Source organism: Coffea eugenioides, chromosome 8 (assembly GCF_003713205.1).
Source record: "Coffea eugenioides isolate CCC68of chromosome 8, Ceug_1.0, whole genome shotgun sequence".
NCBI lineage: Eukaryota > Viridiplantae > Streptophyta > Magnoliopsida > Gentianales > Rubiaceae > Coffea > Coffea eugenioides.
The window spans coordinates 35,724,425-35,739,828 of NC_040042.1; the positions used below are offsets into that span (position 1 = coordinate 35,724,425).

The following is a 15,404-nucleotide window of genomic DNA, read 5'->3' on the forward strand; positions in this document are numbered from 1 at the left end:
ATATAGTTAGATGCCAAACCTCAGTACTTAGAAAGCTTATGCTTGCTCTGTAACTTCAGCAACCAATGTTGCAAGACGGTTAATATTATAACTAATATTTTTTGTAACTTCAATAACTAATATTATAACTTCAGTAACTTCAGTAGCTTATGATTGTATATTGTAGGATGGTTAACACTAATGTTCATGATATTGTGCTCCATTTTATGGGAAGAAAAGTAAGAGTGGCTAAGGTAGATCCCAAGAGTTACTTGTACATTGACTTACTAAATGATGTTGCTGAGAAGGCATTGCAAGAAATGCCTGGAAATATCAATCTACTGGTGCACATGAGATACGAAATACCCAGTACATCTGAATACTTAGATGTAAATGATGACCAATCTGTTGCTGAAATGTTCAAGCTGCATCAATCTCATGTAGTCATCAATATACAAGTGTTGGAGATGGATATCATCCCTGCCAAACAGAGTGATAGCTTCCTAAACAGAAATCCAGTAAATGAGCATGAGAATTTAGGAACTGAAAAAACTGGTAGAAGCAATAATATCAAAGTACATGAATTAAACTGTGAGACTGAGGAGTACTGTTGTGATTCTACATCTAATGACTCATGGAAACAAGGTTGGACAGTAACAATGAGGATAATTTAGATGATGAGCATTGGTCTGTATCCAAAGTGACAGTAGTGATGATGATTTTTCTGACTTTGATGACAAGAAAAATGAGGATATTGTACCTGATTCTGAATCTGAACATGAAATAGATCCCATGAGAGAAGCCTTAAGAGCCAAGGTGTGGACTTACAACTGAAGGGAGGACATAGAGTTTAGGAAGGGACAACTTTTCACAAATGTTGATGTTTTTAGAGCAGCATTAAAGGATTATGTGATCCAAAAAAGTTTTTCCCTACAAAGATTGAAGAATGAAAAAGGTAGATGTACAGCCAAGTATGGTGTTGATGGATGCAAGTGGAGAATTCATGCCTCACCTTTAGCAGATTTAGTGACATATATGATAAAATCATACACACTAGAACACACTTGTGTGATGAACAACAAGAATTGAGAGGTCACCTCTGATTGGATGGCCAAGAAACTTGTTGCTGTGATGAGAGATCATCCTGACATTTCCAGAAAGGGGATTGAAGTTGAGATGCTAAAATATAGTGTTCATCCTAGCAAACAACAAGTGTACAGGGCAAGAGAAAAGGCCAGGGAAGAAATTGAGGGTACACATGCAGCTTCATATAGTAAGATGCCAAAATATGTTGTTCTTCTAAGGCAGAGCAATCCTGATAGCATATGCAAAATTCATTATGATAGACCCAATTTACTTGTCGAGCCAAGATTTTTGAGATTGTTTATAAGTTTCAAAGGTCAGAAAGATGGTTTCTTAACTGGTTGTAGACCTTTTATTGGTTTTGATGGTTGTCACTTGAAAGGTAGTTTTGGTGGAGTATTACTAACTGCTGTGGCATTGAATGCAAATAACTTAATTTTTCCTATTGCATTTGTTATGGCTGAATCTGAAAACAAAGAAACCTGGAGCTGGTTCTTCTACTTTTTTCAAGAATTCTTTGGACCATTTGATAACAGTGTTTCTTTAACATTCATGAGTGATAGACAAAAGGTATAGACCTTGTTTACTTTACTATCATGGCAAATGTCTCATTCTATATGTCCAGCTGTGCCTATTATTTGATTGGTTTTAATCTTTGCTGTAGGGATTGAATCTTGCTTATGAGGAGATGATTCCATTAGTTACTGGACGGTATTGTTGCAAACACATTTGCAGCAACTTCAGGTTTCAATTTCCTGGACTATTACTGAACAGTTTGTTTTGGGAAAGCTTTTAAGAGCTATGATGCAATAGGCTACAATGAAGCAATGGCCTCCATTAAAGACATGAATGTAGAAGCATAGAGATACTTATCAAAGTTCCACTTGCATCTTGGGCTAGGCACGCATACTCAACTGAGATGAAGTGTGACCAAAACTGACTCTTGCTGATGGGAAATTTAAGAGCTAAACCAATACTGACTCTTGCTGATGGGAAATTTAAGAGCTAAACCAATACTGACTCTTGCTGATGGTTTAAGGAAAAAGCTCATGAAAAAACTGCATAAAGGATATCACAAGGCCTGCATATGGAGCTCTAACATCACTCCAAAGATCACTGAAAAGTTGAAGGTAATTGTTGGACTATCTAGGAGATGCTCACTGCAAATGGCAAGTAAGGAGATATTTGAAGTTGGTGATGTGGACAGAGAATACATTGTCAATTTGACCCAAAAGACTTGTGATTGTGGTGCTTTTCAATTGTCAGGACTGCCTTGCAAGCATGCTGCACTAGGCATTATATATAGAAGACAAAAATTAGAGGCTTACTGTGATGGTTGCTTCTCAACAGAAATGTGGTTTAAGGCATATAGTGGCATAATTCACCCAATTCCTCATGAGAAACGATGGCATCCATTACCTGATTTCACTTCAACAATTGTCTTACCACCATCCCTGAGGAGAGCTCCAGGTAAACCAAGGGTGAATAGAAGGCGAGAACCTGATGAACCAGCTCCATCTCAGACAAAGAGGTCTACTACTTTGAGATGTGGGAATTGCAATGCTTTTGGCCATAATAAAAGAACATGCCAAAAAGCACTTGTGAGAGGAAATAACTCTGCCACGCATACAAATCAGCAGGTTCATTACTGATTTGTAATATTGATTATGTTACTTTGTTCACCTTACTTAAGATCATGATATACAACTTCATGTACAGATTCCTAAGAGAAGAGCAAAGTCTGGCAGGGAAATTGCAAACGCAGGCTTGGCAGGATCTGTTCTCTGGGTAAACGTTACTTTATTATAGATATAGTGAGCTCCAACTGTTTAGTATCAAATTAACAACAGTTAACTACTTATGAGGAGATTTTCCTATTGTAGGATCACGTAGATGGGAGTGTGCCTGTTGTGATTTTTAGTCAAGGCAGTAATCCAAGCCCTTCAACTGAACCTGGTCTAGTTAATATTCAACTGAATGTACAGACAACTATGGATACTGCTAAGAGAAAGGTATTTGTTCTGCTTTATAGTCATTATTTTACCAATTCTGAGTTGCTCACCATATGCACTTGTCCTACATCATTTCAGAAAGGAAGGCCCTCAAAGAAAGATGGAACATCTACTGTAACTAATATCAGGAGGAGAACTTCATTTGCAGCTTCACAACCAACTCCAGTTATCCCAACTGCAGGAGCCAATTCCACCAGAAATTCCTACTTACAAACTTCTGTAAGCACCAATACATCAGCTAATCATGAGTCACACAATCTCAACAGCAGCTTTAGCTTGAAGTTTTAAATAGTTAGACCTCTCTTGTCATATATTGTTGTTTTGCAACTACTAAAAGAATACTGCTGTTCTTTTGTATCTGTTTAGGATTGGAGATGCTTTTGTCACTGTTAGTTTTGTTGAAACTTTGCTGAAACTTTGGAGCAACTTTTGGTTTTGTATACCATCTATTGACTTAGTACCTATACATGGTATTTTGCATGACATTTGAATTCCAAGCAGCAGTGTAAATTCATTAAAGACATACAGTTTGTATCTTTGGAGTAAATTGCCATATGCAAGGTGTTACTTTTCAAATTTTTGTTGTAAATATGATTGTATGGTATTGTCTTAGTAAGATCATAATAGACAACGTCTTGCATGCACATACTTCAACTATAAGTTCAGCAAATAGCAATAGGAACATTACTTCAACAATCTGCCATTTGTTCAGCATTTTACTGCACCAGTCTCATTAAACAGACTTCACAATTTGAATAAACATATAAATTGCTAAGAATACAAGGTTAAGTATCATTAACTTTGTCACTATGGAGTATTGTTGTTCAACTCTACCAATCTGAACTTGTTCTTCCCTTTGCATTGATGAATGTCTGCGTTCTCTTGGTTGCTCACCTCTTCCTCTTCTGGACCTTTATACCATTCAAAGAATCTGCAATTTGTGCAGCAAAAGTACAGCTTGTGTGGATTCCGTTCACTCTCAGAAATTTTAATGGTTGCCTTGCGATTACATCGACAATATCTATTTCTAATTGTAAATGATGTAGGTGAATTCCAGAATTCACATCTGCTGCTTGAACTGGCCATTTGTGCTTGTGTTTGTTGCTGCTGCAGTTCATCCAACACCAAGCACTTCAGTTGCATCCAACACCAAGCACTTCAGTTGCATCCAACACCAAGCACTTCAGTTGCATCTTGAAAATTAACATTTGTTTGTTGCTGTTTGTTGCATCTCTTGCTGCTACATTTTACTTTCATAAATAGCCTTCTGAATTGGCCGCTGCATATGGACGTTAGAACTGACTGCCTGAAAGAGCAACTACTGACGTTCAGACCTTAATGAATACATTGGTTTCACTTACACCCCCTCAAGTTTCATTCTTCTTAAATTCCCTGTTTTTTCTTCACATGAGATTAGCTCATTAATGCAAGATAATAAGGGCATTTGTGGTATACACTTGTTTCTCTCTCCAGCTACTGATTTTTATTGTTTTTATTTTTAAATTGGGTCTAATTTGACACTGCCTATTTAGTTTTAGGGGAAGTTTGTGATATTTTTGAAATCACAGGGGAGGGGAGTAAAACTGTCAGAAATCTCATGGGAGGTATCTGAAATTATCCCTTTGGAAAAAGGTACCACAAGAAAACTTGTCCTTATGTTTTCTGAGTTTCTGGGGGTATTCCGTATTCTCCTGTTTGTATATGTATATTGTTTGAAAGTTTATAAATATTAGCTTAGGAAAAAAGAAAAGTAATCTTATTTCCACTATGAATTGTTCCCTGCTGGATGGAGGAACAATGAAATTCATCATCTATCGGAGCATACTTGTTATAGAAATTATAGTTGAGATTAGCTGATTATTTGTTGATAATGTAACTAGCCATACTCTACTCTTGCAATCTTCACAATGGATGAGGATCTTGTTTCTGATGAATGCAATTGATTTAACCAGCTGAACGCCTGGAGTGGTGAATAAGATGACAATTTGTTGAATTGAACACGTTCAATCTATGGAAAAGAGCATCATAAAGAGTGTTATCCTGCACTGCAGGAAAGCATATTTGTGAGGCCAAGGTTTGGAGTGTAGTGTAATGCATTTTGTTTTTGCTTTGGCATTGCTTAGGGCCTGCTTAAGAGCCAAGACAGACGAAGAGTAAGAGGATTCACCTTTCAGGGGCAGCCGTTCAAGCTCTTTTTCTTTGAAGAGTATGACAGTAAAATACTGTTACTTTAAGCATTTTTTGTACTATTCCTTTTCCACCCCTGTAGAGTCAGTTTGAGCTCTTTCCCAGTCCAACTATGTGAAGTACTAAAATAACATCATAAGTTCTTGAGCTACTCTTCATCACTTCAGTCCTTAGCATTGGAAAAAATGGCTCCTCCAAGAAATAGACGCAAAAAGGTTTGGTTTTTACACTTACATAATACTTTTCTTTTTTTTTTCCTTCTGCATTTTTTTATTCAAAGATTGAATTTTGTGGGTTATATCGGTCTTTGGCAGGTTGGTTCGATGAGAATTGACGCTGTATTGGATTCTATGCGTCCAATGGGGTTCCCTGATGATGTTGTTCGTAAATCTGTCAAAGACTTGCTCAAGATTTTTAAATTTTTAGTTTTTGAATTGTTCTAATGTTTTCAACGAGTCTGTTGTGATGTTTTTGTGTTTCCGAGCATGATTACTGATTAAAGGTTTATGGGGGAAGATGGATGATTTTTCATTGAGGAGGCTTCTTACAAGCTCCTCATTGAAACGATGCTTGAAGAACAGCAAGAAGGCAGTTGAGTAGGAGATGATGCAGGTGGGAGTGGTGAAAATTATGGTTCACTGGACGAGCTGTTTGATAAGAAAGACTGCTGCAAGGAACAAAAATATCTACAACTGGAGATTGATGTTGAGAAACATCAAGGCAAGAAGTCTCAAGTCGACTACGATTTCATTCCCAGGGTAATATATATTTTTTCTGGGTTATTTCTTGAGTCAGTTTGCTGCTGAATTTTTAAGCCGAGCATTTGGCAAGAGAAGTCAACTCTAAAATCGGATTCAAATCATATTATTAGGTTAATAGAGTTTGAGACTGCTTGAGAAAGAAATGGACCATACCAGAAAAGCGGCTCATATTTTTGGCTTTCAGATCTATATATTCTTGGTGTTGCAAACTTGAATTCTTATACCCTGCAAAGCTACAACTTTATTATGGCACAGTTTACTTATCGGAGAAATTAAAAACAATTTAAGGCAAAATTGACAAAGAAAATAATGCAGTAAATACCATGAAAGTTATGCCTAGAAGTAATCGTATGAATTAGAGGAGACTCAGCTCAAGCTGATTATCCTCATTTATTAATTCTTAGAGAATTTTTGCTGCGATCATTGCTTTTGGAACTATTTTCTGACTGAAAATTTGTATCAGGTTATGCATCAATTCCTTGCATTAAGCCAATTAGATGTCTTGTGCTTGCTGTCAAATGCGACATTGTGTTGTGTATTGTTAGTTGCTCTCTATTATAGGTTTAAAGAGTAAATTTTCAAAGTTTTTTTTCCTTTGATGGATGGACTTCTAAAATGTTGGTGCTGATTGTTCATGAGAAAATTTGTAGTCACAAATGAAAATGATAGCTCTAGACTCTAGCATGATTGTTGAAAATTATAAGTGTCTTTGTTAGTACTTGGTAGAATTTGAGCTTTTATTGCTTATTCTTTACTCCATTATAGTTCTTCAACCATTTGATTCTATCATATATGCATCCTTGATCTTGTGACTTTGCTAGTATTGGGTTTTTATTGCTTATTCTGTCTACTCCATTATAGAGCTCCAACCATTTGAAGGATGAAGATGAGCAAGCCCAGCTTGGTGCACCAGTAGACTTTGCTCCAAATGTTCTCCCATCGACCATGCACCAACTAACCAAACGTGTAAACTCTCTTTTGGATGGCTCTGCTCTGATGATGAGAATGATGATGATGAGTTTGTGTTGCTGCCTCCTGTAGATGGCTGCTAATAGATCAATTGTTGAAAGCATATGATTTTCTGTGACTGCACTTCGCAAACATCTGATGTTACGTGCAAAGTCATCTAAACCATTGTGGTAGCACTGCATTGCCTGCAAAATTTAGGGTGCATTTGATAAAATTTAAGTTTGAAACCGAAATCTGAAATTCGAATCCATTAAGTTTTTGAACTGTTAAATACTAGATACGATATATTTGAGTGTATATGACATTTAGTGACTAGTGAATAGTTTATCACTCATTTTGAAAATAAGTTTTGTCTAATAAATTCACTGTCACTTAATTAATTAATTAATTCAGACGTTTTATTTTTTATTATTAAACGTATCTGAATATGTTAAGATCTGAATCTATTAATTTTAAATGATGAATTGGGTTATCAATTAAGGCCTTATTTAGTGGTTCTGACTGAAGTTTTCGTGATTGCCTGTAAATATGACACTTGCAGTAACATTATCAAGCAACATTCTATTTCTAGTTGTAGTTTTCTATGGCCCTGTTTGATAACTCAATTTAACACTTAAATTTAATAAATTCAGATTTTAACATATTCAGACCGTTTAATAACCAAATATTAAACATCTGAATTAATTAAGTGGTACTGAATATTTTAGGCAAAAGTTACTTCCAAAATTTAATGATAAGTTATTTACTTATCACCAAATGTGATATGCACTCAAATGTATTAGATTTAATATTTAACAATTCAAAAACTTAATGGATTCATATTTCAGATTTCAGACTTCAATTTTATCAAACACACCTCTCTTTAGCTAGCTTCTTATTACAATAATGTCAATTTTAGCCAGCTTTTTATTATAATAATGTCAAGTTCCCCCTGGTAGTTAATGAGTCTTCACAGGGTTATACATCTTAGAGGCTTAGAGATTACATTTTTCCGATGACTGTGAAATTAGTAGTTACACATACACTTGTAACATACCAAGAAAAGAGTAATTAAACATAATTTGACGTAGGAAATTGGCATGAGAAAAGAATAATTAAGACAACCTTTCCCCTTTTTGGCTGATTAGAATACTTGGGGTCAATTGCACACATAGGCTTGTCTTGGACTCAAAGTTATTGGACACTGACCTAAAGAAAGTATTGCACCCAATACAGTTAAGCTGGAGGATGGTTAAAATATCTCCATATATAACCACACTAAAATGCTTCAATAGTCAGGATTTATAATATACATTCAGACAAAAATTGCTTTACTACTACAGTTGAAAGTAAGTAACATCTAGTTCTATGCTTGAAATTTGCTAAGTTCCAAAAGGTTGAATGCTTGCATTGTAGTCTAGGTGGTTGAAATTCATCTCCTAATTGATTTCTCCCCAAGTGCAGCAATCAAATGGTAGAAAAATCTCAAAGAATAGTATTATTGAAATTAACTAATTCAGTCATTTAACTCTGTAATGAGTAATCCCAGATGCAACTAGCGAGAAGCAGCAACAAGCCTTCTACCATGCATGCATAAAAGCATCTTTCTGAGAGAGATTGAGTCCAGAAAATGGCAAAAGAAAATTTTAGTGATTTTATTAGGTTAATGTTAGCATTTTTCATTTGTTCGAGACAAAAGGTTTTTTAATTTACTTTGTGCAATTTGGCATCAACTATCAGGGTTTTTTGTTAGTATCATCTTTTTCTTTTCATCTGTCAAGATTTGTTATTGGTTTAACTACATTTCTTGAATTTCTTGTCTGATAAATAGCATTTAGGTTTAAATTAAACTATTGCATATTTATGCATGGCTAGACACCAAGAAATGTGTTTTTATGCATAAGTAGACAACTGATCAACTTGTACTTTTCTTGTCAAAGATATCTGTTAATGAGATGAGTAATTAGTTGGAAGTGATAAATATTTGCATCCTAGAGATTGAAACAATGAAATTCAGTCTCCTAATCCACCTCTCCTTCCAAAGCACAATAAAAGAACAAACGATTAACTAGGGATGGTACTTCAGCCACAGCTAAATATTTTTCTCATCCATACAACTTTTAGCAAGTGTAAAAAATGAGTTAGCTCAACTGTAAAGAATAAATCATTTTCTTATAAAAGATCATGTGTTTGAATTCCGCTACTAATATAAGGACTGTAAATCTGTAAGAACCTTTGTAGTTTCGAAAACATATTCTGACTCATGATGATAATTGGAGGCAAATCCATCTAAACTTTTTGTCCCACTTGCCCTTATGCATACAGCAAGAACCAGCAACCAACCTTCCTGCAAGCATAAACACCATCTTTCTTATTGGAGTCTCGAAAAAGAGCCAAACTTGAGCTGGACTAATTTCCTAGAGCTACTCCAAATTAATCCCAATTATTGGATGTGCATGTCCCTGGATTTTCCTTTCATCAAATTACTCACCTATTTCACCACCCTCTATAAATGTGCATGCAATTTTGGGTTTTCATTATCATCTCAATCATATATAGCGTATTCGCATTCTCACAGTTCGAAGAACAATGAAGCTTTTCTTCACTATTATGCTGCTTGTTTCACTGCTGCCCAGCACCACCTTTCTTCAAGGCACCATGGCAACTAATTCAAGTAACAACAGCATTTGTATACTCACTCCATAAATAGCACTAAATATTACAGTATTTTGACTTTAAATGTTATTTGTACTTCTATTTTTGTTAATCACACTTTCATTGTCATTTTAATCATATAGTTTTCATTTATTAGCTTATATGACAAAACAAATGTTGAAAGCACAAATAACAAAAATTAAAGTGCAAATAACATTTTCCTTATGTTGTTAGGCATTCTATGTTACAACACTTCATAATAGTATTGTTCTTTTTTGGTCGACTAACATAATAGTATTGTTAGTATTGTCTATCCACAAAATAGTTAATTAGTGCACTTGAATTGAATATTAATAATACAAAGAGTAATGCCTTTGCTACGTAAATTTGCTCAAACCCTTGAAAATGTTCAATTTTGACCATTTCCATGCTAGACCTATGGTCCTGAAAATTATTTATTTTGTGTGCTAATTTTGGTTAAATTGTATTGGTTTGTCTAAATAGCCTTGTAAACCATGTCATTTGGGTTAATAAATTTGTAGCATTGTACTATGACTTAATTTAAATATAGAAAGGTTTATTATCAGGTCCCAAAACTCCATCTATGGTACTATTGAATTGTTGCATATTTATTTATTCATCTGAACACGTATATTTAGGAGATTAATCTTTGCTACATTATCAATGTATACTAACAAGATTGGATAAATGTCAAATTATATGAATTTGAATTTGAATATCAAATTTTATATATGTGATATATATTTATATCCGTTAGTGTATAAAAGATTTATCGATATTTGGTTCCAGGGCATTGGTCCAACTTTGCCCAATTAATCAGTCGTGAAAGTAATTATATGACTACTACTGCAAAGGGACGAAAAGTGTTTGGTATGACTTATGCGAGATAGCCAATTCAGATCCTTCATCTTCAAAGGAAAATCTTTGAAATTATTTCATAAACACAAAATATAACTAACGAGTGGACCTTTCAAAGGGTTCAATCAATGAGTACCCGTTGACCACTTGCTAGAAAAAGGGAAAAAAGGGGCCTTATGTAGTTTTAACTTTGGCAGTAAAAGTTGAAAAGAAAAAAAATAGAAAAAATAAAGAATTTGTATTTTTGAGAGTGTATTTCAAAAATTACACTATAGTATTGTATGCAAAAAACTGTAATTGAAAAAATTTCCAAATCCAAACAGTCCCAAAATTGTATTAGATAGGCATTTTAATGAGGAAAAACTTGAACCTTTAGGGTGTCAAAACCATAATCAAGTGAAATTTTTTAAAATTGTTTTTATGAAAGACATATTGACGACATCAAATATAACACTTCATTTGCCAAAAAAATATGGAATCAAAAGTTACAATATTGAACTTGAAAAAAATTCTCAAATGCAAAAACAAGAAAAAGAATAAACTTTGGATTGCTATTTTTTGAAATTTTTATAGAAAAATTTATTATAAGAATTAGATGCATTTGAAATGAAAAAATTATTAAAAAATCTGTTCATAGAAAACACAAAATTTTTTTGGATAATTTCACAAACCTCCCTTGAGGTTTCTGACACTTGCACTGAGACCCCTCCAGGTTTTAAAAATTTCACCTAGCTCCCTTGCTTTTCAAATTTTGGTAACAATTCAGCCCAATTAGGATTAAAATATTACTATCATGACAGAGATGACATTTATATTCCATGAATACCCTCTTCCTCCCTATATTAGTATAAGATTGCTTGTTAATAAAAAGGTAGACATGATTATCAAAGTTGAAGGGGTATAAATGCAATTAAGGAATATTTCTTCTATTACACTGAGCATCTTCAGTAGGTGACAGGAATAGGCAACGGTCTGGTGCAATCTTATAACGGCCAAAAATTTGGAAACCTCTAAGTGCATATAAACATCTGGAAAGCACATTTTATCCTCAAGCCAAAAGATTGTGAGGAGCATTAACAGAAGGCTAAGCTGAAAACATTTAGCAGATTCAATGGCCTCTTCAAGCCAACCAGCAGAATCCTGGAATTCACCCACAACTTTCACTATTAAGAACAGATATTACTACTGCAATCGCAAGGCCACAGTGAAGATATTAGAGAGCGAAAAGAATTCGAACAAATTGTATTTCTGCTGCTGAAAATGCAGATATTTCAAATGGTATCATGAAGAAGAAGAAGAAGAAGTTAATAGCAGAAGAAGCAACCAAGACACAAACAGGGAAAGGGATATTAGCAGAGCTAGAGTGCTTGGCATTTCAGAAAGGCCATCTGATGTTGCCGTGGAACTGCAAAGACAATTTCCAACTCCAAGTGTCTTAGGAAACGTGTTGCTCATCACCAATATGCTACGGTTAGCTATATTCATTCTCATTCAAATAGTAAAATCACTAGCCTGAATTCATGTAAATCTGCTGCAACATTGCAGCAGTTGTAATATGCCTTTTCTGGTGAAAGCCAAATGAAAGTAGAAGTCTATGTCAGTTAGAATGCTACATAAATCAATGTAAAATCCATGTATGCAGCAGTTTACAGTCATTGTATGAGGTAATGAATAGCACCAGTATGCTAATTTGACAATAGCTCCTGAACAATAGCAGCAGTGACATTACACATGCTAAAATGCAATAATCATATCAGTAGTACATATAACATTTCCATCAGTGCAATCCACATGTACAAAACACCATCTACCAGGACAATTTCTATAGCAGATGGTAAGGATTGCATCACTAATATTGTAAGAGAGTGTGAACTTTCATTAACAAAAATTTCAGCAGTCCTAACTTCTAATACATTTCCATATAGCAGCACCGAATTCAAAAGAAGCTGAGCTAATCATTACATGCTACCTAGTCTGAACTGGCAACTCAAAACCAGTTGCTGAAAGTGCTGGTACTGCTAATGCTATTGGAGTTCACATTTACTGGTGCATTCATGCTGACAGATGTAGCATTTGCAAATTCAGAAGTCAATTGAACTGGCACCTGAGGATTGGAGTAGATTCTGGTACTTTTGGTCCTACCAGCACCTCTGACTATTGAAGTAGAAGGAATGTTTGAAGCAGGCCTTCCTCTCTATAAACATAATAACATGAAAGTCAAGTTGAGAGCAAAAATCAGATCACAAAACTTGTTATTCTCTTAGACAAGCTTAGTATACAAGTTTTTACCTTTCTGTTAGAACCTGCAGCAGTAGTTTGACAATTGTTCTGCACGTTAACACCTCCATTATGTTCAGTAGGACTAGGATTGCTTCTATAGGTACTGCTTCTATAGGAGTGAACTATAGGTACTGCTTCTTCTGCATGATCCTGTAAAATGAGAGTACTTGTGAATCTCTGGAAACCTCTGCATACATAATTGTAATAGATAAGGAATGAAACATAAAACTGGCAGCAAAATACCCAAAGAACAGTTCCTGATAAGCCTGTGCAAGCCTGTGCTGGCCATTCCTCTGCCTGGTCTGCCTCTTCTATTTGTCATCTATGATAACAACTTCAAATGAGTTGCACATAACAAAAACCTATGTAAGATGATGCAGTTCAGTGATGAGATGAGAAACTACCAGTTCAGCAGGGGTAGCATTTGCAGTCCTTTCTACCACAGGTTGTCCTTTGCAGGTCCTCTTATTATGACCAAAAGCTCCACAATGGCCACACTTGAGAGTACTTGACCTTTTTGGTTGTGAAGAGGAAACTCCCTCATCAGCTTTCCTTCGATTTACTCTTGGTCTACCAGGAGCTCTTCGCAAAGGAGGTGGCAACACAGTTTTTGGAAGTAAATCAGGCATAGTAGGCCATCTTTTTACATCAGGAATAGGATGAGTCATTGTTGAGTATGCCTTCAAATACATGTCCTTTGTAAACTAGGCTTCACAGTAATATTCCAATTTTTCTCTCCTGTACATAATTCCTAGTGCTGCATATTTACATGGAATTCCAGATATTTGAAAAGCATCACAATCACATATTCTTTTGCTGAGATTAACTATGTAGCTTCTATCCAGATCACCAATCTCGAATGTGTTTTCACTAGCCATATGCATATCACATTTTCTTGATGCTTGGCTAATTTTTGTGAATTTCTCAACAATTCTATGAGTGATATTAGCAGTCAAAGTGCAACCTTTCTGGTATCTCTTGTGCAACTTTTTCATGAACTTTGTCCTCAAACCATCCACTAATGTCAGTATAGGCTTTCCTCTAAGATCACCAACCCAGTCATTAAAGGATTCAGTGAAATTATTTATTACATGATCACACTTAAGTTGAGATGAGAAGACATGCCTACACTAGGAACTTCTTGAAATTTTATCCAGACATCTCCAAACAGCAATGTTAATATCTTTAATACTTGCCATTGCTTCATTATAACCAACAACATCATAACTTTTTACTGCCTTCCAAAAGAAACTTCTAAGTAATATTCCTGAAAATTGAGACTTGAAATTGCTGCATATATGCCTACAACAATGTCGCTCAGTTGCATCAGGAAATATCTCCTTATAAGCAAGATTCAATCCCTTCTGCCTATCACTTATGAAAATTAAAGGGATGTTGTTGTCAAATGGTCCAAAGAACTCTTGAAAGTAATAGAAGAGCCACCTCCATGTATCCTTGTTCTCACATTCAGTTACAGCAAATGCTATTAAAAATATGCTGTTGTTTGCATCCAAAGCCACTGTTGTGAGAAGCATACCTCCAAATGGACCTTTCAAGAAATATCCATCAAATCCCACAAAAGGCCTACAACCTTCTAGGAATCCCAGCTTTTGAGCTCTAAAGCTAATGAAGATTCTCAGAAATTTAAGCTCAACTAACAGATTTGGCCTATCATAATGTATTTTACAAATACTGTTGGGATTATTGTTCCTTAACAGTTCAGCATATTTTGGCAGTTTAGAATAAGATTCATCATGTGTGACTTCTATTTCATTAAGTGCTTTGTTCTTAACTCTGAAAATCTGCATTTTACTTGGCTTCATACCATACGTCTTCAACTCTGCCTCTACACCTTTGCTGGTCATATTAGGATGATCTCTCATGACACCAACCAGCTTCTTGGCCATCCAATCAGATGTGGTTTCAGCACAGTGTTTATCCATCACACAAGTGTGCTGTGGTTGGTAACTTTTAATCTGAAAAGTGATATTATCAGCCACTGGTGATGCATGTATTCTCCACTGGCATCCCTCAGCATTGCAGATAGCAGTCACTCTAGATCTCTCATTTTTCAATCTCAGAAGTGGAAAGCCATTTTGAATAACATAATCTTTCAAGACAGCCCTAAATGCATCCATATTGGTGAATAATTGACCCTTCTCAAACTCTATGCCATTTTTAGGATTGCAAATCCACATCTTTGATCTCATCAACTGTCTCATAGGATCATCCTCTTCCTCATTTTCAGAATCAGGAACCATAATTTCTACTTCATTATTTTCAGAATCAGGAACCATAATTTCTACTTCATTATTTTCAAAATCAGAAAAATTAGTATTACTATCCTCACTATCATCATTTGAGACCCTATCTAGAATTAATTCATCCTTATTGTCACTATGCATATTGTGTCTCCATGAAGAATCAGAGCTAGAGTCTCCATACTCATCATCTGAGATATCAACCTCTATTGCTACTGTCTTGTTATTCTGTTTACTAATAACCAGAGTATCTTGCATGTTCACACTAGTTGGAATTACTAAGTTATTCTCTTCATCGTAGGGATAATTTCCATATCAGAGACATGCAAGTTTATCACTGGCTTAGATTGATGTATTTT

General features: G+C 35.1%; 1 protein-coding gene across 1 annotated transcript; it reads right to left on the reverse strand.

Moving 5' to 3' along the window:
• Window positions 1-13,914: 13,914 nt before the first annotated feature.
• Window positions 13,915-15,303, reverse strand: LOC113780647. The gene has a single exon (XM_027326429.1). It carries the CDS (start codon window positions 15,301-15,303, stop codon window positions 13,915-13,917), a length of 1,389 nt encoding a protein of 462 aa, XP_027182230.1.
• Between the last annotated feature and the right edge of the window lie 101 nt (window positions 15,304-15,404).